The 25,612-nt window shown below is 39.3% G+C and overlaps 2 protein-coding genes across 2 annotated transcripts; both read left to right on the top strand.

Moving 5' to 3' along the window:
• The first annotated feature begins 2,822 nt into the window (after positions 1 to 2,822).
• Positions 2,823 to 10,722, top strand: otop1 (otopetrin 1). Its single transcript, XM_072382660.1, has 6 exons — positions 2,823 to 3,839; positions 4,062 to 4,198; positions 4,527 to 4,585; positions 4,789 to 4,919; positions 7,594 to 8,501; positions 9,606 to 10,722. The coding sequence occupies exons 1-6, from the start codon at positions 3,467 to 3,469 to the stop codon at positions 9,774 to 9,776; spliced, it is 1,779 nt and encodes a 592-aa protein (XP_072238761.1). The 5' UTR covers positions 2,823 to 3,466; the 3' UTR covers positions 9,777 to 10,722.
• A 5,177-nt stretch (positions 10,723 to 15,899) lies between these two features.
• On the top strand, positions 15,900 to 18,629 carry drd5a (dopamine receptor D5a). Its single transcript, XM_072383190.1, has one exon. It carries the CDS (start codon positions 16,000 to 16,002, stop codon positions 17,404 to 17,406), a length of 1,407 nt encoding a protein of 468 aa, XP_072239291.1. The 5' UTR covers positions 15,900 to 15,999; the 3' UTR covers positions 17,407 to 18,629.
• The last annotated feature ends 6,983 nt before the right edge of the window (positions 18,630 to 25,612 follow it).

Here is a 25,612-nt window from a genome sequence, read left to right as displayed (position 1 = left end):
TCCTCTTTGACATGACAGATTTTGTCCTTATCACAATTTAGAAGCATAATTTGTTTGAAAAAGATAGCCTGAAAGTGATCTTGCGTGCATGCCATTTTCACACCTAATAGTTGAGAAAGGTCTGCTTGCACACAGCACAATAAAGCATAAGTATAGTACATGTGTATAGTACGAATGTTTTTTTTAAGCATTACTCTATTGTGACCAGCTGAACTTTAGTTTTTGGCTCCTACCAACTGTTTCTTAACAGTAAAGTATGAATACTTAAAAATTCAGGACAGTTTGAGTTATTTATGGTGACATGGTGTGCAAATCTTCCTCTGAAAAAAATATACACTACACTATATTGTCTGTGTTGTATATATACTGTATTGTCATCTTTTCTCACTGTGAACCTTATATTTGTGAGGACAGAAGTTCCCAATACAAAGGAAGGAAGTATATATAAGTATAATTTTTTGTATTCATACATTACACCATGAGGTGCTAAATACTTGAGGCCAGAATATTTCCTCTCCCATTACACAGCTGATAAGTTCAGTTTAAATGAACGATTAATATTAATCAAGTTTATATGGTCTGCACATCAAAGAAAATTGATATGGGTCAACCGATCCCTCCGTTATATTTCCTAATTTTCTCTCTTTAGAGCAAGTGGCATTATATGTGTTGAAAGGTTTTGCAGAGCAGCTGCACCCAAAATATATTGGAAAAATAGAACAGACACAAAATGTCAACAGTTTAAACCATTTTAAGTTTGATCTGAGCAGCAGCAACTGGGGCAGTGGTTGCCACAATCTTAGTCTTGAATCACATCCCTTTTAACAACAATAAGTATGTGGGAACAGAAGAGAACATTTTTTTGTAGTTTTGAAAGTGAAATCCTGTCTTATAGAATAGAATAGAATAGAAGTACCTTATTAATCCAAAACTGGGAAATTACAGTAGCAACATTTACACCCGAGTGAAATAGACATAAAAACACAAAGCACCTACTATTAAGTAGTAGTATAAACAAAATGTACAATTCAACCTTTAAAATTGTAATTACAAAATAAGATTCAAGTAAAAATATTGTTTATATACAACAAAATGTGCACTTATACAGTATTAAAGTGTACCAGTCTGTTATTGAACAAATAAGCAGTATGTTTAACAGAAAATATATCTAAAGTGCATATAGAGAATAATGACCAGTACTTTCAGTTTATTATATAGAAATAAGACCTAAAGGATAGGGGGTGGGGTTTAACTGCAATACATTTTAGTATTTAACAGATACACTTAGCCAGTTAATACACTAGTAATACATCTTATTAATATTACTATGAAATATAGTATGTTTGTGGGTTAGTACGTATTCGAGAGTTTATCATCTGAAAGATATTAGAATACTTCAGCAATGTCAATTATTATTATTCCTATTATCTTTTCTTATTCCGATACAAATGTTCTGACTATTTCTGAGTATTTTCTTTTGGAAGTCTTAAACATGTAAGATCACTAATGGATTCTTATTCTGAAGCTGGTCTAAAAAAAAGTTATGTCTAAAGTAATAGTTTACAGTAAATTACTCTGAATCCACACCGAAATTGAGTCAGTTGTGTTGCTTTCGCTGTGATGTTTTATGGATGTTCCTACGACACAATCAGCTGGCACTTCCAAATTCAATCAAAATGTTCAGTCTTAATCTAGTTTCCATTAACGTGTCCTGATACTGAATAGATCTTCTCTTGTTGTTATCGTGTCGATTCTCAGTGATTAATTAATCAGTAGTCGGCTGGCTTTGAAATGGAGCGCTAACTCGATCATCTTTCCAGTCCTCTTGATGTTTCTGTGGAGGAACCGCTGGGATAAGCTTATAGGCCTATCTCATTCTCTATGAGAAACAAACTTCAGAACACATTGGGCACATGCGTCTATCGACAGACGCTTTACCTTCCAGGCTCATATTTGAAATAGAAATGCAACAAGCCATTGAATAGATTTAGCCTGTTTCTTAGACAATTTAGACTAAGTTTAGACTGAAGTGGTTGTATAACCTACTAATTGACAGGACGGAAGCTACCTGATAATGTTATCATTCAGAAATGATAAAGTGGAAGGCGGTCAGGACAGTTTGCGCAACAGCACGTCTTGATGAGCTGTCGTTATTTTTCTTTCTTTCTTTCTTTCTTTCTTTCTTTCTTTCTTTCTTTCTTTCTTTCTTTCTTTCTTTCTTTCTTTCTTTCTTTCTTTCTTTCTTTCTTTCTTTCTTTCTTTCTTTCTTTCTTTCTTTCTTTCTTTCTTTCTTTCTTTCTTTCTTTCTTTCTTTCTTTCTTTCTTTCTTTCTTTCTTTCTTTCTTTCTTTCTTTCTTTCTTTCTTTCTTTCTTTCTTTCTTTCTTTCTTTCTTTCTTTCTTTCTTTTCGTTTGTACTCTCTGAGATACATGAACCCCCCCCCCTCTATAATTTCCATTGTCCACAGTCTAATTAGTAGCTGTGAATATCAAGGCCCCCAAAATAGAGAAGGGAACTTTATTCATTCAAATTTGACCTAAAATGATGAGAATATTGTGCTTAAATTTGGCATAGACTTGTAATGGATATATCGTCCTAAATGTAGTGTCCATCCCCTATTTTCACTTCTCTGTTTATGCAGGCACTCCTCCCTTTGTTATTCTAATTGCGCGCATCCGCCCATAGATCATATCCTTAAAAGGTCTGTGTTCCAATTGGACTTCTTGATATCCACTCACAAAAGCTATTGTGATTTAGACCGTTTTCTTCCTTTTTTTCTAATTTTGACAGCTAATATCAAAAGCGATAGGCCTATATATAAGGATTTGAGTTGGTTTTATTTGGATTTGAAGAAACCACCTAAACAAGTCACATGTCTGCTGCTTGTAAAAAATTGCAGATTGGTAGAAATACCGTATTCCCTTTCATCTCATCCACAGAATGTACGCTTAACATCCGAAAGCCATCTTGAAAAGATTTCAGCGGAGTTGAAAAGAGTGCCTGGAAGAGTTTGGTAAAGGTTTTCTTTCCTGTTTTTGTGGATAACTTTGCGCTTTGAGTTCTTTCTTCTTCAGGCACTGAATGGTTGGCACAGCAAACTCAACTAATTTGTCTGTAACATATGTGGGTTTCAAGAAGACGGGGGTCCGGGATTACCAATGAGTGAAACGCGATCCCATTTTCTGTGACTCAGCGAGCTTGTCAGAGCAACAGATATTTCAGTTTCAGGGATAGAAGGTGACACTGGCATCTATCAAGCCCATCCACGGTGAGGCTGGACATTGAAACTGTGCGTAACCACTGAGCCGGACCTTGAAGATTGAATTCATGTTTGGCACAATACGTGTCCGTCTGAATCAGCACCTTGTAGAAGCGAGTTCCGCACCTGGCCTCCCTCAAATGCACTTATAGCGCACCGCTTTGACTTTTCTCGCAGCGCAGCAATTGTTGCAAAAAAAGATCTCACAATGGTGGAACACGGTGGCCTAGACATTATGTGTCTGAACAAGAACTGCCACAGCTCCTCGTCGTCAACCAGCTCTGAGCAAGACAAGAAGATTTTCACCAAACTAAAACTTAATTTGTCAGCTGACTATCCGAGGAAAAACGCAGAGTTCCTCAGCGGGCAGTATGGGACCAATCTGCTGCTGATCGGGGTCGCGCTGATGCTGGCCATTGCGCACCACGACCGGTCTGTTGAGGAACGGCACCTGCTGTCCTTCGCCACCTGCCTCATGATCCTCCAGCTGATCTGGATGATGTGGTACATCCTGGCGCGGCACAGGCAGAAGAACACACGAACCGAGAGAGATGTGAATGCCACCACATGCTGGATAAGAGGTGAGATTACGCAGGGAGTTTAATGCGTAAAAATGCCCAATTTGTGCCGTGTGATTAGAAAGTACAGCGTTTTATTTGTTAAAGCTTGTTTCCATCCAGACCGTTAAACCTCAAATTTGATATCCAACGCCTAGGAAAGGACAATTAATTGATTTGATAATACAACATTAATTATCTTTCAACTAACAATCAGGTGTGCAACTTAAATCTTTTTATCGGTAGGTGGTTTGACTCTCCTCGCTGTCCTCTCACTGATCATGGACGCTCTCCGAATCGGGTATTATGTTGGCTATAGGTCTTGTGTGTCGGCTGTGCTCGCGGTATATCCTGTCATCCATGCAACCCACACCATAGCACAGGTAAGTTTACAGACCCTTAATCTCAATAAAGTGATAATCTTTCATCAGCGTTAGGAGCTGGGTCTTTATTATCTGTGCACCACTGGAGGGCTTTGGATAATGTGCTCTTTGTTGCAGCAACAATATAATCCCATCTTTGTCCATGTTATTTGAGTGCAACTTCATATGGCAAGGGATGACTTTGTGGTAAAGGAACTTAAACAGTCAAGTTAAGATTAGAATGTAATTAGATGCAACATGTATGTAAATTAGTATATGCTTGGTATATTTAGGTTGTTGTTTTTTAAGCTATACAATTTTTTGACTCTTGTTTGTGGGTTTTCTTTAGGTGCATTTTCTCTGGTTTCACATCAAGGATGTCATCAAGAGCTTTGAAACATTTGAGAGGTTTGTGAAATCTTTGATCTTATCATTGTGGAAGACTTGGCTGTTAAATCACGCTACATTTTTATAAAAAAAACAATCTTCTTTTCTTACTGAGAAAAACTAAGGAATGTGTTAAATATTTTATAATATGTGTAACAAGACAAGTGATTCCTCACTTTCAACATGCTATTCAGTGACTTCCAGATAACTGTTTTTCTACTTAGATTTGGTGTAATCCATGCAGTCTTTACCAACCTCCTCTTGTGGTGCAACGGAGTGATGTCAGAGGCTGAGCACTTCATGAACAACCATATCAGAAGACTTTCTGCCCTGGGATATGAAAACCTCACTATAGGTAAGGGCCAAGGGGTCGATTGCTGACTTGTACCTAGAGGAAAAGTACAATGGTCCACTTGAGAGCTCACTTCAATGGATGAAAGAAAAATTAAAGGGAGGAGGGTTTGTTAAGGGAAGGGAGGTTAGCTCAGTCACCCGGTGGGTCTTGTTTGTGTTGAGCACCTCTCTATTGGGTTTCACAAGTAACACAGATTTGCCAGTGCATAGAGCCCCTCCCTGACCCTGTCATGGTCTGTGTTTTGTTTCAGAGTTTCTATGTCATGTTGTTTTGTATTCTAGTTAAATTTCTGTCTGTTATTTATCATCATCCTGTATCTCACTTTTCTTGCTTTCCGTTTTATTTTGTTGAGCCATCCTCATTATGTTTTTTGTTGAGTTTACTTCCAGTTCACATCAGGTCTTCAGTTTCTGATTGTCACACCTGATCCTTGTTTGTTATCACCCCTCTCAGTATTTATTCTCCAGGTTTTCTTTTGTTCAGTGCAAGATCATTGTGGGATGTTTTTGTTATTCAATCTTTCAGGGTTTTTTTTCAGTCAGCTCGTCCCTCCTTAGATCTGTTTTAGTTTAGTTTGTAGGTTTTTGTTTCTGCCTTGGCAGTTCTTTAAGTTTAGTTTTCAATAAAGGCTTTTGTTTTTCTACACCGCCAGTCTGTGCCTCCTTCCTGGTAATCCAGCATTTGGGTCCCCTACCTCCCGCTCCTCCGTGACCTATGACAGGCCCTCTCCCCACACTTCAACTACCACGGCCCCTTTTTGGCAACCCCCCTCTTGACCTCAGACAGCTTTGTCCACTGGCTGCTTAGTCTCAAGGGTGCTGCAATTACAGTAACTGATACATCTAAGCCTAAGGTTGAGGGGTTCGGCTGCTCCTCCTCATATCCGGCTGACTGTGAGGGTGGCTGCACTCTGTCTGTTGCTGCCCTTTTAATTAAAAGGTGCAGTGGTATGGCGGTGGCCTTTTAGGGGTTGAAGGGTAGGAGGAGGGTTGGAGGGAAGGGGCACACGATGGGATTTTGCAGAGTAGTGACGTAGAGGGGAACTAGAGAACTACAGTGTATTGTGGTGGACTTTACAAGAAGTGAGTGTTAGCGAATACAATAAAAAAATCTATAAGTGTCAGCAGTTAATAGGTGATATTTCAAATTGTTAAAGAATGATATATAAAGACAGAAAATGGAAATGATGCTGGCGCTTTATGCTACATTGAGGTGGCTCTCTCCTTTTTTAGAAAACACATCATAGGTGAAACTTGTGTAGCTACCTATAGAGGAATTTAATAATAGGTGGAAGAAACATTCAGATCCCTTATATAAGCCAAAAGAGTTACTGAGGAATGTAAAAATTCTTTATTGAAAGTACGCCTCAAGTCCTGCATGAGAAATCCCACTTAAGTAGAGATGCATGGGTATTAACACCAAAATATTGTGAAACAATTAATGTATGAGTATATTTAAACCTTTTACTCATGTGTTACATATGACGCCATCAGATTTTCAATTCTGAAGCATCTGTGCAATTCTGTTGTAACTACTTATAAAGTGGAGCTAGTTTGATATTCTTGATAAAATTCTTAAAACAAATGTTCACTCGCTTTCAGTTCCAAAGTTATATTCTTGAATCTGAGAAAGGTTATAAGGCTGATTACAAACTATTTGGAGTTCATCATTCAACAGTGATGAAGATTATTCACAAGTGGAAGACAGACCTCTCAGTAGTTATTACTGCTGATATTGCTCTGGTATTTCCAGAGGCTAACAAATCGCAGGGTGTGTGATTATTGTTTATGTCCTGGTGTGCAGAACCTTAGAAAAGAAAAAGTGTGTACCTCTGTAAGTTTACATTACTCTTGTGTTGGCTTTAGATTATTGAAAAAAAAATTGCAAAAGCCTCCACATGCCCTCTTTCTCAGGCATTATAACGTTTTTCAGTATTATAAAGTGCTTGTTTATCTCCGTATGTTTTAATCAGTATTTCAAGTCACTTTTTCCCTTTTTTTCTATCTTTTCTTTACAGATGCACAAACTGTTAACTCTCCTCGTATTTTAGTCTTCACCACCTTCCCATAGAATGATTCTCTTTGTTTTTCCTGTGTCACTTTATTCTGAATCATCATATTCTTATTAAATTATAAGCAATTAGTGGAAAAAAGTTGTGTAGTCTACACAGATGTATTCCTTAGTGAAATAAATATTTCATGTTTCATATATTTCATTACGTTGAGTGTCTATGACTGTCTAATTGACTGGTGTTGTTGTAAAAAGATGTCAAGACTTAACCATTTTGAATTTAGTTTGAGTGCTTTCATATAATCCATATTTGATGGTAAAAAAATCTGATAGGATGAACCACAGTTTTTCATCCATTCAAGGTGCATTACTTTTTGGCCTGTACAGTTAGATGTGTCTTATTTGATATTGAATTGCTTCTCATTTCGATTAACTAATGTTGCTGTCAGTACCTTAATTGTTGATTTTAAAGAAATATGGATACTTATCCGCAGGTTTTTGGTCACTTACTTTTCAGTATACGTCCTGATACCAGGGTGTGATTTTAGTGATGTTATTTTTTTTTAAAAAAGGTTAACAATTTTAGATTTGTTAATCATTCTGTTGTATTTTCATAGAGGCTCTCTCATTTATTTACACATTTCTTTTTTTACTTGTTTTACAGAGGACTCAAAGCCACAATGTAACTGCACCACGAGCACATGCTCCCTGTTCTCCACCAGCCTCAAATATCTCTTCCCCTTCAATATTGAGTACCATATCTTTGTCTCTGCATTGCTTTTTGTCATGTGGAAGAACATCGGACGCACCATTGACCTCTCTTCAAACAGAAAAAGTCTGGTTACCAAAACCCAGGGCTTGACTGTAGGCCCTATTCTGGGTCTACTTGCACTGGCCAGCACCATTGCGATACTGGTGGTCTATGTTACCCGTGTAGAAGGGCGCCTTGAAATGCGTCAGTCAGCTATTTCTATGTTCTACATTTATGGCATTACCATGCTGGTGGTAATGTGCTTTGCTGGTGCTTCAGGACTGCTCATATACCGAGCAAACCACATGCCATTGGACACATCTAAGAACCCTTCGAGACAGCTGGACACTGAGCTGCTGTTTGGATCCTCCATAGGCTCCTGGTTCATGTCCTGGTGCAGCATAGTGGCTGTGCTAAGCAGCAACAGCAACCCCCCTTTTAGATGGACCAATCTAATATACTCTGTGCTTATTGTTTTGGAGAAATATGTCCAGAACCTCTTCATCATCGAGTCCCTTTATCGCCAGCAAGAGAGTGTTGAGAGGGTAGATCCAGAGTTGCCAGCTGCTCCGGAGGTCTTTTCAGTGACTTCCTCTCTGGCTCCACCCTTCAATGGCATCATCAACAGAGCTTATGAGGCTGCGGACAGGTCCTGCATCTCCATGGAGAAGGAGCAGGAGGAGAGTGGACAAGTGTACAGATGTCAGCGAAAGCCTTCTGAGGTGCCGCTGCATGTGGGAACTCAGGCTGTGGAGCCCCTAAATATGAAGAGGCTGATCCTAAAGAACATAGCTGTTTTGATGATAATGTGCAACATTTCGGTGAGTGTGTGTTTATTACACCAAGAGTTACTGATCAATTAAAAAAATGCAAATGAAATTAGCACTGCTTACACCCATGGAAACCAGCAGTTTGTAACACATAGTTTTGACATTAAGTGAGGGTGTTTTGTTTTGTTCACTATATGTCTGCTGTAATTATTATTAACTGTTATGCTGCAATACTAGTACTGAGTACTACTGTTTCAGTGATTTTCACTTTTTCCATTTAGTTTCAGTCTCATTAGATTGATCAGCTTTGTTTTCAAAAACCGCTGACAGCTGTTTCCATCTACAAGACTCCAGGATTACGCAAAACACAACATGTACAGACTTAAGCAACAGTTAGAAACTATCTGGTGAGCAGAGAGGATAATTTAGACACTCAATATCCTCACGTTTCACTTAAGAGGGGGTTTAAACGACACTAAGCTAAAGGAGGTGTAAATATTAGACGGATACATGACTCTACATGAGTGTTAATGTTGCAACGTGTCTGCCACAGTAACTTCACATGGAGACAAAATGTCAGTTTTGTGTTGCATTTGTTATTTTTATCCAAAGTGGTCAAAAATCCTACATGTTCTGCATTTGGTATCTTTGCTCATACCTTTGACTATGACTGATAATGGCATCCTGTAACGTATTGCTCTTCAAAGCATCAGGAGGGAAATATGACTCATATGAGTATTTCCAGATACTATTCCCAAGTCTTTTTTGGAAGCCACAGATTCCTCACAAGAAGGAAAAGGCGCTTTGAACCGTACACCTTTGTTAGACAAAAGATCAACATCAACATATGACGACTGCTTTTACAAAACATTTTTTAGCTATGATGAAGTAGTAACATGACAATGCTTTATTAAAACACCCGAGGGTTAGAAAGACATCACGGATACGGCTAAAATGTTATCCTTTTTACAACATTGCCCTCATGGATGCTATTTTTCACTTCACACTTCACTAAACGTTATATATTCTTCCAACTAAATTATAGGTTGCACTTGCCTGCATGACTATGTGGCCCATGGGCATGTTTTGAGAGGGACAGTCTCCAAAAATCAATATATTCTGATTTAACAAATTACATTTCTTTCTTTCTTTCAGTTGTGGATCCTTCCTGCCTTTGGCTGCAGGCCACAGTATGACAATGGGCTGGAACAGGAGACATTTGGCTTCACCACATGGACCACAGTTCTCAATTTTGCCATTCCTTTGAACCTTTTCTACCGCATGCACTCAGTAGCCTCCCTGTTTGAGGTGTTCCGACGAGTCTGACAGACAAGCAAATGAGGGACACTGCCAAACAGCATGCACAGGAACACCTGTCAGCACCAGCTCACAAAAGTGTCTCACAGCGCAGGTCAAGTGTTTACGAGGCAGTCAGGGTCACTCTGCGACAGACTTGTGAGCAAGCCATGGAGAAAATGTAGGTCCTCGGTGTGGGGATAACAGAAGATGACAAACATATTAGCCTGAGTTCCTTGAAGAATCACCCTGTATAACAGGAGGCTTACTAGAAATGGTGGTGAAATCATTGTTAACATTAATTTAGAGGAGCCAGTTGTACTTTTTGTTCTGTTCTCACATTTCAGGAGGTTTTCTAACTGTTTGGTCATTGACAAAAAGGACCTGTATGCTTGATCTGAGATACACAGTTTGTGCTGTTTCATATAAGTAAACAGGTAGACTACTGACTTGATTACAATATCCAAAAATAAAAGTAAAGCCACTGAAAAGTTGTAAGTTGTTAGTCTCAGTAAAGTAATAGTACTGTATTTTTTAATCATATTTTATATATTACTGTGTGACTAGAGCCACAAGTGCACTGGTGTACCATTTGACCCATATTTTATCTTTAATTGAAATATGCATACAGATAAAGTTCTCATATACTTCTCTTAGTGCTTTAGTTTAAGTAGATTAGCAGAACAGTATACACACTCAACCTCAATGCTAGCTACAATCTCATCAATATATCTGTAATAATTTTTTTTCAGTTGGATTTTAGTTCTCAGAAGTTGTTCCTTCCTCGCTCAGAAGTTAAGGTTCACAATTTTCCCAATTCTCTGTTCTGTTGAGCTGATGGAAAATTATATTCAAAGTTGTTTTTCAAAGTTTCCCATATTGAACCACATACTATTTAAATTCCACATCTTAACATAAAGATGTAGTTGGACTCTCACATCCAACATGTAAAATGTACATTGCTATCATGACAGCTCTACCCCTGAAGGATCAGCTATAAAAATGATCACAAACTTTGTTTGCACTGTATAAGTTTTTATGGAAATCTGCATAGAAATTCAGTCAGGTGTTCAGCAAGTTCTCAGCCTGGTGCTATTTTCCCTCTGGGTTCTCTGTATGTGCCAAGTTGTGGGAAACAAAAAATCCTTCTTTTTTTTTCTTTTTAGTAGATTGCAATAGTTTTATAATTTTGTATATACTGCTGTTCTGATTAAAATCACTCAGATACAGAGATATGATTTTGTGAATATTCCATTATAGTGTGCTGATGAAAAACTGTGTACATTAGTTATGAAATTATATCATTTACCTATTGAAATAAAGAATAGTTTTCTTTTTTCAATCTCAAGACCTTTGTACATCTTTGTAATTTCTTCATTTGTTTGAACCTTTTCCAATAGACACAAGTGCAAGGGAAATGATTTTCAGTGTCTTTACTGACAAACTTAATTGTAGTTCAAAAACGTAAACAAATTTCAATGCTAGCAACACACTCAGAAAAGTTGTTAGAAGGGTGAAGATTAAAAAAAATAAAATCTTGCAGATTATACAAAGATTAAACAATTTTCTGGAAGATTCTACAGTCATCAGATTAACTGGTGGCAGGATGTCAAGACTGAGTATAAAATAGCATGCCCCTAAGGCTAAGTCTCCATGCAAAGCCACTGTGTGCTAAACTCTTATCAGTTCCAAAAAAAATTTAAAATTGCCACAAACACAGGTCTCTCAACTTCTACAGTGCATAATACAGTGGAAAGATTTAGGGAATCTTGAGAATATTCTGTGTGTGAAGGCCAGGGAAAGAAAACAGTGTTGGATGTGCATGGTATTTGAGCTCTGAGGTGGTGCTGCAAGAGAAACTGTCATACCACCATGAGCAGTAAAGCCACTTGTCTTCAGGAGTACCTTGAAAAACCATGTCCATTCAACACAGTCCACCATAGCATCCAGAAATGTAACCCAAAACTGTATTATGCAATGAGGAGGCCACAACTCTGCTCCGAAACGCTGCTGAGTTCTCATCTCACAAGAGCTAAAATACAGAGAACAATTGTTCTGATCAGATGAATCCACAATTTCCTCTATTTTTTGGAAAACAGACTTCTTATTCTATGTATTAAAGATGAAAGAGACCTTCCAGGCTGTTGGCACTAAAGGTATAAAAGCCAGTCTCGGTGATGGTATAGAGGTGCATCAGTGTCCGTGGCATGGATGACTTGCACAATGAAAGAATGTATAATTGATGAAATGGCACATATTGGAAATTTGAAGAGACCTACAAGGTGACATCTTTTCCAAAGAGGGAAGTGGTTAGTTCAACAAGAAAATTACAACGTACTCCATGCAACTTACAACATCTTCATACACAGTGTGCCTTCATGACTGGCCTGCCTGCAGTCCAGATCTGTTGCCCATCTACAAAGTAAGCAGCATCGCAAGGGAGAGAACCACAGACTGTTGAGCAGCTGAAATCTTGTATTGACATATCCTTTTGGCCTCGGATGGTAGATCTGTGTCTATGCTTTTCCTGTTGGAACGAAGTGCTGCATTTGATACAGACGATCACAACATTATATCACGGAGGCTTGAACATGTTTTTGGGATTTAAGGAACCACATTAGGCTGGTTTAAGTCATATCTCACACTCATGCCATGAGTGAGTCATAGAGTTCTGCTGGTTCTGGTGCTTGGACTGATTATTTTCAATCTATACATGTTTCCGTTATGGAATATTATTAGATTGCATGGCATAACTTTACATTGCTTTATTGATGATAATCAGCTACTTACTCATGAATCCAGATGAAACCAATCAGTTGGTTTGACTACAAGCATGTTTTAAAGTTACAGCCAAAGTTCCTGCTTCTAAATTCAGACAAAACAGAAGTTGTTGTCTTTGGACCTCAGGAAGAAACTGTCTGTCTGTACAGTTTCTCTAGATGGCATTACCTTGGCTTTTAGTACTACAGTTAGAAACCTTGCATTATTGTTTTTTTTTTTACCAAGATCTGTCCTCTGACTCACATATAAAAAGGTTTCTGGGACTGTCTTTCATCATCGTCACCTTCATAATATTGCCAATATTTGGAACATCCTGTCTCAGAGTGATGCTGAAAAACTGGTCTTCTTTTACTTCAAGACTGGGCTACTGTAATTCTTTATTATTGTCCCACAAATGATCTGAAAAAGCCTCCAGCTGATCCAAAATGCTGCAGCCAGAGTTCTGATGAGAGAGGAGAGACATTTTTCCAGTTCTAGCTTCTCTTCATTGGGTCCCTGTTAAATTCAGAATAAAATAAAAAATTCTGCTCCTCACATATAAAGCTCTTAATGACCGAGCTCCATCATATCTCGAACAATATCATAGTTACATATTTTCCAAACAGAGTACTTTGATTGCAGATTTACTTGCAGAGCCTTCACTCATCAGGCCCCTCTCTGTGGAACCAGCCGCCAGTTTAGGTTCAGGAGGCAGACATCCTCTTTACCTTTAAAGGGGAAGTTTCTTTTTTTTTTAAAAAAAGGTTTTCTGGACCTTATTTCTGGCATAAAATTTGTTCATATACTCACCGATAACAGTTTATTGAAAGTCCACAATAACCCTCAATATCCTCCACACATATTCATATAACAGGAGTGAACGAGACATAGACAATACAGCCTCCAAATAAGGTATTATCTGTCTTTATTTCACCAATACTTTAAGACGAATGAATGAATGAATGCGTACTATTGCACTGTTAGTTCAGAGCTGCTGTGTTGTTAATCATCTACTGATGATCGTATTTTATGCCAGAAATAAGGTCCAGGTAAAACCGAACTTCCCCTTTAAGATCTGGCTTAAAACTTTATTTTTTGATAAAGCTTCTAGTTAGGAATGGCTCAGGGAACTCTGGGTCTATAGCAGCGTAAAGGGATGTTACAGACTGCAGGGGCACCTGCTTTTTTCAGATACAATGGACTTGGCTGGTGAAGACATTGAAAATATTGTACTTGTTTCAGCTTTGGACCTGTAACTGTTTGATAAAGATGAAAAACGACATAATAAATTACAAATGTCTCAACTTATTTGGAAATCTGGTTTTGTGTTTTCTTATATGCTGGGGACATGACGTTGGCAACAGAAAGTGCAGTAAATATTTGAACCACTGGATGGAGCCATATATTCAAGTTTTTAAAAGTTCTTAAAAGCTGAAGCTCCTGCAATACTGAATTAAGAAGTCATGCGTGCTTCCGACAAACCTGCTTTTTTTTATTTTTACAAAATACTTGCCAAAATAGAATACTGTTACATCTTATACAACAAAAACTATCCATACAGTTGCTTATAATAATAATAATAATAATAATAATAATAATGATAATACTACTACTACTACTACTACTACTACTAATAATAATAATAATGACATTTATAGATAATAATTTAACGTATGTAATTAAATGAAGAATATCTTATTCACAAAGAATAGCAGTATTCAACATGAACACATGCTGCAAGTTCCTTACAGTCCTTACTTATTCCTTCCTTTTGTCATGTAAACACATCCAAATGCACTGACATCTGTGTTAACATCTGCAAGGTAAATAAGTGAGCCAAAATTCTTTGTCGGACACAGGTTGACTCATGACGTGACGAGATCCTGAGATTATGGGTCAGACTACTCCAGAGAGTTTGGCATAGGGCGTCAGGGGATTATTTAGACGTAGTGTCTGAACGATTTGACAGGCACGCAGACACATCTAAAAATAACCATGACGTTTGGAAGGCGGAAACCACACTGCGGCTACGGCTCTGACACACGACGACGCGAAGCTCCTGGCTTTACATGCCCGCTGAGAGTGTGAATGTGACTCACCTGTTCAGAGAGCTCCGCAAAGTGGATGAGCTTTGACCTCCAGTCGGTGATTGTTAGAGAGCGACAAACCGCCTGTGTTCGGTCTGCAGAAAGACTCAATTTAACCATATTATTTCAGAACTGGAAATATTACTTCTACTACTATAACGCCAACTACTACATTATTAATATTATACCAGCCTTTTTTCCCAAAATTCGATTAAAAGTGTATCCACAAGGAACTTCATTTTGGGAACTGAGTTAGATGTATGATTAATTTAAGTTTTTGTGCTTTCAAATTAGCTGTGAATAAAAGTAGTTTTTGGAGAAAAGAGAAGCTTATCATTACTGCAAAGAGGAAAAACAACATTATAATCGCTTTCGAATAGATAGACCCTTTCACATTCCAGCAGACGCATTTATCGAAATCAATTCTAAAGTGAAGAGCACGAAGGACCGCGGGCTTACCGATCAGTAGAAAGCCACCCTGGATTTAGATGGATGGATAGACAGACAAACAGACAAACAGACAGAAAGACAGATAGACAGACAGATAGACAGACAGATAGATAGATAGATAGATAGATAGATAGATAGATAGATAGATAGATAGATAGATAGATAGATAGATAGATAGATAGATAGATAGATAGATAGATAGATAGATAGATAGATAGATAGATAGATAGATAGATAGATAGATAGATAGACGGACCATGAATGCAGGCTGCCTGCGTTTCAGCACCATGGACAGCGCTGTAAATGCAGACGTCAGTCCCAGTGATATAGTCTTGTTAACTTATTATGGGAACTGACTTGTATCCAGAACAAATGTTGGAAAAAAAAACATGTTGAATGCAAATGCAATGCAGTCCACACACTGACCCGTATGTAGTATCTTTCTAGTCACTCCAGTTTTATGTCAAGCAGGTAAATACCAGATCAAGGAATAGGCAGTTATGGGATGAACGAAACCTCTGAATTTATTTGGAGCTTTCAATTAAGCTGAAACCCTCAAACTGCTGAAGGTTTCCGCGATGCGTTGTTGTGCGTAACTCTACGCACAAAGAAGGCGTGATGGTGCATGCGCCCAGCACAGCCTGGTAAGGTTCGTGTGCGTTACACTGTCGGGAGTCCCTCTTCACCCACAGCACACTCCGGATATCTTGGACTGAGAAATCCACAGAGGCAGCCAGGTCAGACGACCGGCAAGGTTTCAATATGCGCCCGCCACTGCGTGCTGCCTCTCAGTCCCTCCGCGCTCCTGACACGTCGCTCGGTTTAGTTGAAACATGCTCAACCCTCTCTTTTAGTCTGTTTTGCACTCTGCATCAAGCTGACAGCCCAGCGGGTCACTTGGGACTATTCGGTGACTGGCTGATAACTGAGCCTGTCCCCGCGCACGGAGCAATGGAATGCAGTTCTACTTGAAGCGCAAAATGGAGAATCCTGCCAAATATCTCTCTTCGGTGCAGGGAATTGATTCTGTGCCGGCACCCCTTGGAGAGATTATGTGGAACAGCACTGGAACGGAGACAACAAGCGACGGGAGGAAGGATATGGTGGTGCGTACGTTGACGGGCTGTCTCCTGTCCCTGCTCATCCTATGGACCCTACTGGGGAACATCTTGGTGTGCTCCGCAGTGCTGCGCTTTCGGCACCTGCGGACAAAAGTCACCAACATTTTCATCGTCTCTCTGGCTCTGTCGGATTTATTCGTCGCCGTCCTGGTGATGCCCTGGAAAGCTGTGGCAGAGGTGGCGGGATACTGGCCATTTGGCACTTTTTGCAACGTCTGGGTGGCTTTTGATATTATGTGTTCCACTGCCTCCATCCTCAACCTCTGCATTATCAGCGTTGATAGATACTGGGCAATCTCGAGCCCCTTCCGCTACGAGAGGAAAATGACCCAGCAAGTTGCTTTTGTTATGATTGGCATCACTTGGACGTTGTCGGTGCTCATTTCATTCATACCGGTCCAACTAAACTGGCACAAAGCCACCGCTGATGATGTGGCTGGGACGCACAACTCTTCCACGACTCGACGTGTGGAGGAGAACTGCGACTCCAGCCTGAGCCGAGAGTACGCCATATCCTCCTCATTGATAAGTTTCTATATTCCCGTGGCAATTATGATTGTAACATACACCAGAATTTATCGGATAGCACAAATACAAATTAGAAGAATAGCCTCACTAGAGAGAGCAGCAGAGCACGCGCAAAGTTGCAGGACCAACAGAATAGAGTGCCAACACCACAACACCTTGAAAACGTCGATTAAGCGGGAAACCAAAGTGTTCAAAACTCTGTCGGTGATTATGGGCGTCTTTGTGTGTTGCTGGTTACCTTTCTTCGTTCTGAACTGCATGGTCCCGTTCTGCGACAGGCCGGCCACTGACCGAGACGCGGGTTTGCCGTGCGTAAGCGAGACGACGTTCGACGTCTTCGTGTGGTTCGGCTGGACCAACTCATCCCTGAATCCCATCATTTACGCTTTCAACGCTGAGTTCAGGAAGGCCTTCGCCAGTCTGCTGGGCTGTCGCTATTTCTGCTCCAACACACCTGTGGAAACCGTAAACATCAGCAACGAGCTGGTCTCATATAACCAAGATACCCTCATCCACAAGGAAATCGCGAACGCTTATGTCAACATGATCCCCAACGTGGTTGAATGTATTGAGCATGAGGAGACTTTTGACCGGATTTCACAATTTTCTCACAACAACGATAACGCGACCGACTCCGTTTGTGACTTGGAGGACTGCGAGGCAGACATTAGTCTTGATAGGATGTCATCGTTCACACCTAACGGATTACACTGACTCCACGCTTTGCGTCCCCCCGTGCGTGACTGGATGTATTGATAAGGTCATCGTTAATTCAGCCTCTTTATATGGGAGGCTCCAGGGAGGCCACAGGTCAGGGTTATTTGAGCAACCCAGCAGCGACCCTCAGGTGGCAGTGGGTTCTAGTGACCTGCTCATTGACATTTCAGCAGGACGCATGTCTCAAGCCACAAAGCCACCCTGCCATCGCTTTGCGTCATGTATGAGATGTGATGTTGTTGTCCTGTTCTGAAAAAAGTGACGTGTAGGTGTGTATTTACATGACAAGTAAAGTCTGTGTTATTTCGTTCTAAGGTTCAGTGTTGCTAACGCTGTTGTTTACTTAAAGACTTTAGTTGGAGCATCAGTGTCTAATGTCCATCCACTTGGAGGGAAAATGTTTGTAAAAACTCATAGAGGATTCTAAAAGGAAACTCTGCTGCTTTATAACCTCATGTGTATCCAGTGCCCGCCTTTCCATTGAGTATGAAAATTTAGGGCAGCCTTACAGACAATACAACTAAGATAGTCACATGCAGTCATTTCAGCGCCTTACAGCTCAGAGTAAGAAGTCGTTTGAGGCAGGCAAGGAATGTGTCTTTTGGAGTTTAAGTTACATGATGCCAAAATGCATTATTGAAAGTTTCACCACTTCAACCACTCCAATGACTCCCTCAGTACTCCTGCTCTGCTCCACATGGACTATTATGTAGTTTGACATAAAAAGCCACACGCTTTGATGGAATGAAACATGATGCAAAAGCACAAAATCTAATGTGAAGAATTGATAAAGTCAGCCTGCATGTACTGACATCTCTAACCCATATTGAAAAAACTGAATTTAATCAGTTGATACATTTTAACACATTATAATTGCTACTCTTTTCTATTTCTGTTATTTTTAATTTGTTATTGAGGCCAAACTGCCACAGTGTTTAAAGTTTTTCAGGCATATCTAATTCTAATCAAACAGACAAATAAAATTTAAAAAACAGAGAGGGACTAGATTAATTAAGACTGTCTTATATGACCAAAGACTTCAAGGAGTGAATCAATAACTGACACATTCAGTCTACATGGTTTTGTCAGCTGGATGAATTCTTTCTATAGAAAGCCCACACACGGGCCCATAGGCCAACATAACTGGATGTCATATGTCACCTCTCCCACATCTTTGTACTGTGCAGATGACCTGATCTGAATGTACCACTGTCCTTTAAATGGTGAAGTGTGTCATCATTTGTCTAATAAAATGCTGTCTTGCCGAGGAACACTGGTATCTTCCTGAATGTCTGTAATTTGGTTTCACAAATGGACAAAAACTGCAGGTTGGTGAATTTTCACCTTAAGGTTAAATTGCATTAGTAATCGCGTAAGTGGTGAACTTCCTGCTAAATGTCTGTTTGTGTTTTTTCCAAACATTTCTTCTTTTGGTATTTTGTTGTCTTTGGGTATTTCAAGAGCAGATAACAAGTGAAAATGTCAGCATACAAACAGAGACTGAGGGGGACAGCATGCAACAAAGATCCCCAGTGGGCTCAGGGGACATTGTGGTTTTGGCGTGCTGCTCCTAAGGGCACTTTATTAGTCTGACCCGTTTTCCATGGGTTCAGAAAGCACATCTTTCCACTGGCTTCTCCACTGGCTTTTTCAAATCCTGCAAATATGTGTGGCACAGATGAGCATGGGAAACATGGGAAAAAGAAATTCATCACTCTAACAATACTCAGAGCATGTGAAATAACCCTATGTGTCTTTGAGTTACCAGTAGCATCCATTAGTTCAGCCTGTCTCCAAACAAGAAATCCACTGTGTGCATATCCCATCACTGTTTCCCCACTGTGCCTAAACACATGTGAGTGAATAAACAGAATATGCAGCATAGGAATATATGACAGTAAACAGTAAATGCATATGAACTCACTTTTCTCATATAATGTGTTCCAATCTTTGTTGCAAACTGATTTCTACATTTCTGGATACTTCAACAGCAGCTTCAAAGCTTTCAAACAGGCATGGATGATTGACAGGTACTGGGCTTATTAATATGTGTAGAGGGCAGGATTAACAGAGCAATCCCTGTTCAAGAGACATTTCAAAGAAAAACTATAAGAGTGCTTAGAGCCCTCTGCCAAAGCCCAGTCTAGTAATTTTAAAGAACACAATCCAGACCCATCCAGATTTACTGGGTGTGTCCTTTGCACATCCACTCCTCCAGCATGTACTTTGGCCTGGTATCCCTTGCATAATGTAGCTGGGAAAGGCCGACAGATAGTTAAACAAATGTCAAGGGAAGAAAGAAATCTGTGCCAGTTATCTCAGGTGGCATCATCGTCTATCTAAAGTGTGCTTATCCCTCGCCATTCACCACATTATGCAATGTTGAAACAAATTTGTCTGTTAGTTACACAATGTATAGGTTAGCATAAATTAAAAAAGTATAGTAGAAGTAACTTGTGGTATAAGAAATTTAAAGATAATCCATTATTTCCCTTGACAGAGACAAAATAACCTTAAGAGGAAGTCTTTAAACTGAAGTCCTGAGTTTGTTCATCTCTGTTTTCACCGCCATACTGTCACGTATCAGTGTCTCTCCCGTGGGATGAGAGGCATTAAAAGATGTGCGGGGAGTGTTCAGCGGAGCAGGTTGTGTCTGTCGGATCCAAAATGTAGGTGATACCTCAGTGACAAAACATCAGGCTATGATTAAACTCCAGATCTCAGGAGCTGGTGTTCTCTGACACTAAATTCTTAACAAGTCTGGCCTCGTTTTAATGGTGTAATTATAAAGAGGAGATCATCATTTTAATTTATAAAGCCAAACCTGCTGTATGCAGCTGCAGCTTTTTTTAATCAAAACTGAGACTAGAAGGTTAATACTAAATCTTCAGCATAATTCCCCCTTTCGACATTTTTTACGTCCATCTTTTCAGTGTTTTTAAAAAAAAAAAATTCTGATTATATGAGTGAAAAATGGTAAAACAGCAGCCTTCCCTGTGGGCTTGCTGTTGACATGTTCTCTGTGTTGTGTCCTTGCAGTGCCAGGCAGATATAAGAGGTGGTTTGACCTCGATATTCGGCCATGACAGAGGAGTTGGAGAGGATGAAGAGGCAGGCTTAGGGGGGTAACACCATCCGTCAGGGCGCATTCATCAAAATCACTCCCTTTTCCTCTGCACATATATATGCGTGCACACAAGCAGCACAACCATTTAAAACACATAGATGTGCTGTTGTTTGAAGAGGTTTCTTTGATTCTTATTTCACTACGTATTTATTCTGACAAAGTACAAAAAGCAGTTTTGGCCTTCACTGTCTGCTCTCAGTTCTCAGCATGCTTCTCTCCTACTTTATCTTCAAAGAGTTCAGTTATAAAAGGAAAAGAAGAAAAACGGTTAAACTTCATGTTTTGTTCACGTTTCAAAGTGAATTAATTCAACCTGTTGACATTTTTTTAGCCTTCCACTGTTGTGAGAGCTTGGGTTCTTTAGGTTAGGTCTTTTCAGGCCTCTTAGTCTGAAAAGTGAAGTCAATAAATAAGTATATTTTATTCACATCCTTTCTACCATAGAGGACAGAAGTTTGAATGTAGAAAAGTCTGGGAAAAGGACTCAACTTAATCCAAGATCCCAAATAAATTAATGGGAAAAGGCTTTCTTCATTGCAGCTCTGGTCTCATTTAGAGTAAAATAGACAATCTGCATTATTATTTGCACAGTTGAGATTTGAGAGCTGAGCTATGGTTACAGTTCAACTGTGTCATTTAACTGGACCACCAACCTTGTCCCAGCAGGCATGCACAGGAGGGGAATTGAGTTATTGACTGAAGTATGTCCAACACTATTGACTGTGTAAAGAAACGTTCAAACATTTTTATAAACTGTAGGAAATCACTGTACTTGTAAGTGTAGCAGAATTCACTGCAGAGACGTTATCTTAAAGTTACTTGAATTGTGATTTTTTTTTCAGATGACATTATAGATCTTACTAAGTCCGGATTTGATAAGGGTAGAGTGACAGTCTGGAAAGATGATACAGAAGAGTCTATACACAGTCTTAAAGGGCTGATTTACATTCACTTGAAAATAGTTAGCCACCTGAAAAAGAAAAATATGTGAGTCAGAAAAGCTTTACTGGAAATGCAGCTGTACTGATATACATGCACTACTGATAGACTTTGCAGATTTAACAAAAAGATGTGAAAAAATTTAACTTTGAAAGAATGTAGACAGCCACCAGGTCAATTTAAGTCTAGCTGCGTATATACATGCAAGAGTGATTTGATACCCGACTGCATTATTTAGGCGTGTTAGGATGCTTTTGAGAAGCTTGATTTTGTACAATTACAGCTGAACTAACATGTTTGCATGTATCTCAAAAACACAGTTTTGGTTGGATTGCCATACTCATTTGTTTTTTTCTAGGGTCATGCAAACATGCTTAGTGAAGCACGATATGATTTAAAGCTGTGGTCCCCATCGATCAGCACGAAGCTGAAAAGTATTTATGACTGTATCAGCAAGAGAGTAAAGGAAAAATGTAATTACCTAGCTTAAATGATAAGCACATCACAAAAGATGCTAGTTGTTCTGTGAGGCAGGGTATGCTTTGGAACAGTGGTCCCCAAACACAGGGCCATCGACCAGCACTAAGCCATAAACCATTTATGAATGGATCGCTAAGAAAAGGAAAAAGAAAATTAATTACTTACTTTAAATGATAAGCACATCACAAAATACACTAACTGTTCTGTAATGACATTGAAAGCTGCTTTGTCTGAGTAGCTTCACCTTAAGGGCTAATGAGCAGTCACCTGCTTCACTGTCCACAGAATTTGACAGTTGCTCCCCCACCAGATATGACGCAAGAAGTGCAAAGAATCCATGACCTTTTGTGAATGTCCCCAACATATCAGAGGAAAAAATTAACTCCGTGCAAATGACAGCAGGTTGAAAAAATGTTTGGATCTCTGCAGGCATTATGGATGAAAGTCAGTTTTGATACTAAACCACTAGAGTGCAGAAACTGTTGCTTGAATTTCCAACAAGACTCTGCAACAAAGGAAGCATTTCTGCTATGGATTCTGCTACGAATATCCATTTTATGTTACTGGATGGTATAAGGTTGAACCAAAAACAATAAAGTTGTGTATAACTGAAGCTCACAGTGAAAGCTGAAAGTCCTTACCACTATCCAGAGTTGTTATAACACCATCATGCTCTGGCTCAGATCCAACACAACAATCACTTTTCCTTCCAAAAGCATCCATTAGAGAGGCTTAAACAGACAATGGAAATGGAGCCTAAGAAATATGTCAGAAGATTTCTGCCTCTGTTTCAGGGAATAAATGACTTAATATTCATGTTTCCACTGGCATTCATCCACTGACCCCGCACGCTGTCTGGGGAGCAATAGGAACCCATAAAGTCAAAACGGACACGGAACGAAACATCCATAAGGTAAAGACAGGTAACATGAAACGCTACACAGTAATTACCTACAATAATGTTTTAATATGGGAAAATATAAAAAATAAATAAATTGAAAAAAATCACATGAATAAACTGTAATCATTTAATATGAATAATGTAAGTAAATATATAAGTATAATATAAATAATTCTTTGGGTATGTTAATGTTACCTCTACTTCAATTAGCTGGTCTGAGTCACTGATGGGTACTATGATAACACAGGTCTTAGTTCTGAGTTAGCCAGTGTGAGGGGTTGTTTTAGCATAAAGATAAAACATTCTATGTCATCATGAAACTGTCTGATCTACATCTTACTAATCCCAGGGATATTACCCTGTTACGTGGGCTCACCAACGTATTTCCTCCTCATATTTCTCTGACTCGTCTCACACACTTTCATGTGCCTCTTACATGTTAAGTTTTTCAACTCTACGTGCATTTTAATGATTTCATATTTTGTTGTCAAGAAAAAAGAAACCATTTGATTGAAGCTCTTCGTTTACATCTGCAATGATAAAGCAGAAACTTCCTTCAGATCATTTAGACATTGTTGCATCTCTGTTTCCAAAATAGTGCAGCTTTGAAGATCTGACGTTTCTGCTTTGGAACTGCTTCTTTCACCTCTTGCTGCCATCCCATCCGCTTCCTATCTCTGTTGCACTCTGTGGTTTTGAGTTACTTCTTGTGAGCCTGAATGGAGAGAAAGGCTGGTGTCTCTTTCCCCAAAAGGCCAAATGGCCCACTCTGTGTATTGTCTCTCAGACATGCACACACCTGAACAGAACAAAAAAAACTGTCTCAGTGACACAGAATGTTCATATATGCAAATGAGTGAATCGTTTGTTGTTTCAGTTTCTCTTTTATTTATGTGATGTTGAGAATATGCATCATTATTTGCCTCTTGAGCATACTATGGGAGCTGGTATGGGGTCCTGCCACACCCCTGCTACCCTGAACAGTACAACGGGAGCATGGAGCCTAGATGAATGGCTGGTAAAAATAGTGACCAACATGACAGAGTCTCATAAAATGTCTGCATACAATCATTAATCAAACATTTGTGAATACCTCCTGGTGATCAGAAGCACACAGATCACTGTTCAGCTGCAATATCTGATTAAATGAGATTTTACCTTGTCACTGTTATCTTAAATTGTTGCATGAAGCTTTTCCTGCAGCTTAAGTAACATTTTTAATAAGGCACACAAAAACGAAAAGGTGCACTTAATTTCTAATCACTGTTTTCTTGTAATTATAATAGCCAACGTAATTATGAGGTGCTTCCACCGTCCAAAAACATACATGTTAAGTTAATTGGCGACTCTAAATTGTCCGTAGGAGTGAGTGTGAGTGTGCATGGTTGTTTGACTCCATGTGTCCCTGTGATGGACTGGCGACCTGTCTAGGGTGTGTCCTGCGTCTCGTCCAATGATAGCTGGGATAAGCTCCAGCCCCTCTGCGACCCTAAATTGGATTAAGCCAGTACAGAAAACGGATGGATGGTGCTCTGCAGAGATTAATGTGAGACCCAGGGTAATAAATGCATATGCATTTGCAATGTGCATCATATTGTTTTAATCAGCTATAAAGTGTGTAAAAAAATCTAAAAATATCAAACACACTTTTAATAGTGAACAAAGCTGATAAAGAAATGATGCCCAGGTCTGTTGTGTCTCTGTGTTTCTTTGGCTGGACCACTGGGTGAGTTTCATGCACAGATTCAACATCAGAGCACAGGCAATGAGACGAGAATTGTTTAGCTTTATGAGAGCGGTGAGAACACTGAATGTAATAAAATGCTGCTCTCTGGTTGCTGAAGGCAATCATGAGCCGAGCCTGCAGTGTAAAGAGCTTCAGGTCAATGACTTAAACACCTCCAGTGGTTGTAAAGTCAATGCCCTGTGTATCTTTTGCCTGTTGACTCAGCGTTCCTCACTTTGATCAATCAACAAACATCAGCCAAGGACAAGGTCACATGACACGATCAGCAACAACCCATCTCAGCTCTGAATAAATAATGCAATAATTATGTACTCAGGTATATCAATTTGATCTAATTTAAACATGAAATGTCTCTCTCATATCACTATGTGTATGAAACATCAACAGATTATGGTGTGGGAAAATAGTTCCTGGGTCAAATCCTGACTGGGGCCTCTCTGTGTGGAATTTGCATGTTCTTTTGTACATGCATGGGTCCTCTCCACCTTCCAAAAACAGGTATGTTAGGTTAATTGATGAGTATGAGTGTACATGGTTGTTTGTCCTGTGTGGCTCTGTGATGGACTGGTGACTTGTCCAGGGTGTACCCTGCCTCTTGCACACAGGAATAGGATAGGCTCCAGCCATCTCTGTGAATCTGAATTGTAGGTATATAAAAAGGATGGATGGAGATTGCAGTGTGGAATTTATCTATGAACCATAGCTATGAAGGTTTTTAATGCAGTTGGATATACTTTTGCACAAAAGAGGAGATCATGTCTTCTGTAATGAAATTAGATCAGGACATCCACCTTTGAAAGAACAGATTTTGTATTGCAAAAACAAAGCTGGAGGGGAAAAAAAGGTCAGCATTAAACAGAAGAAGAAATAACTTCATGTTTACGTTAAATTAATACATTAAAAAAATCTGACGACAAGTATTGAGCCTTCCTCAGAGGATAAATGATATAATTCCATTAGGACTGCGGTTGTGTAAAAATTCCAGTTATTATTATTATTACTTTTTGAT

This window comes from Leuresthes tenuis, unplaced genomic scaffold (genome assembly GCF_036924035.1).
Source record: "Leuresthes tenuis unplaced genomic scaffold, fLeuTen1.0.hap1 SCAF_3, whole genome shotgun sequence".
NCBI classification, from domain to species: Eukaryota; Metazoa; Chordata; class Actinopteri; order Atheriniformes; family Atherinopsidae; genus Leuresthes; species Leuresthes tenuis.
Note: the sequence above shows the minus strand (reverse complement) of the source record. Positions and strands in the feature narration are given on the sequence as shown.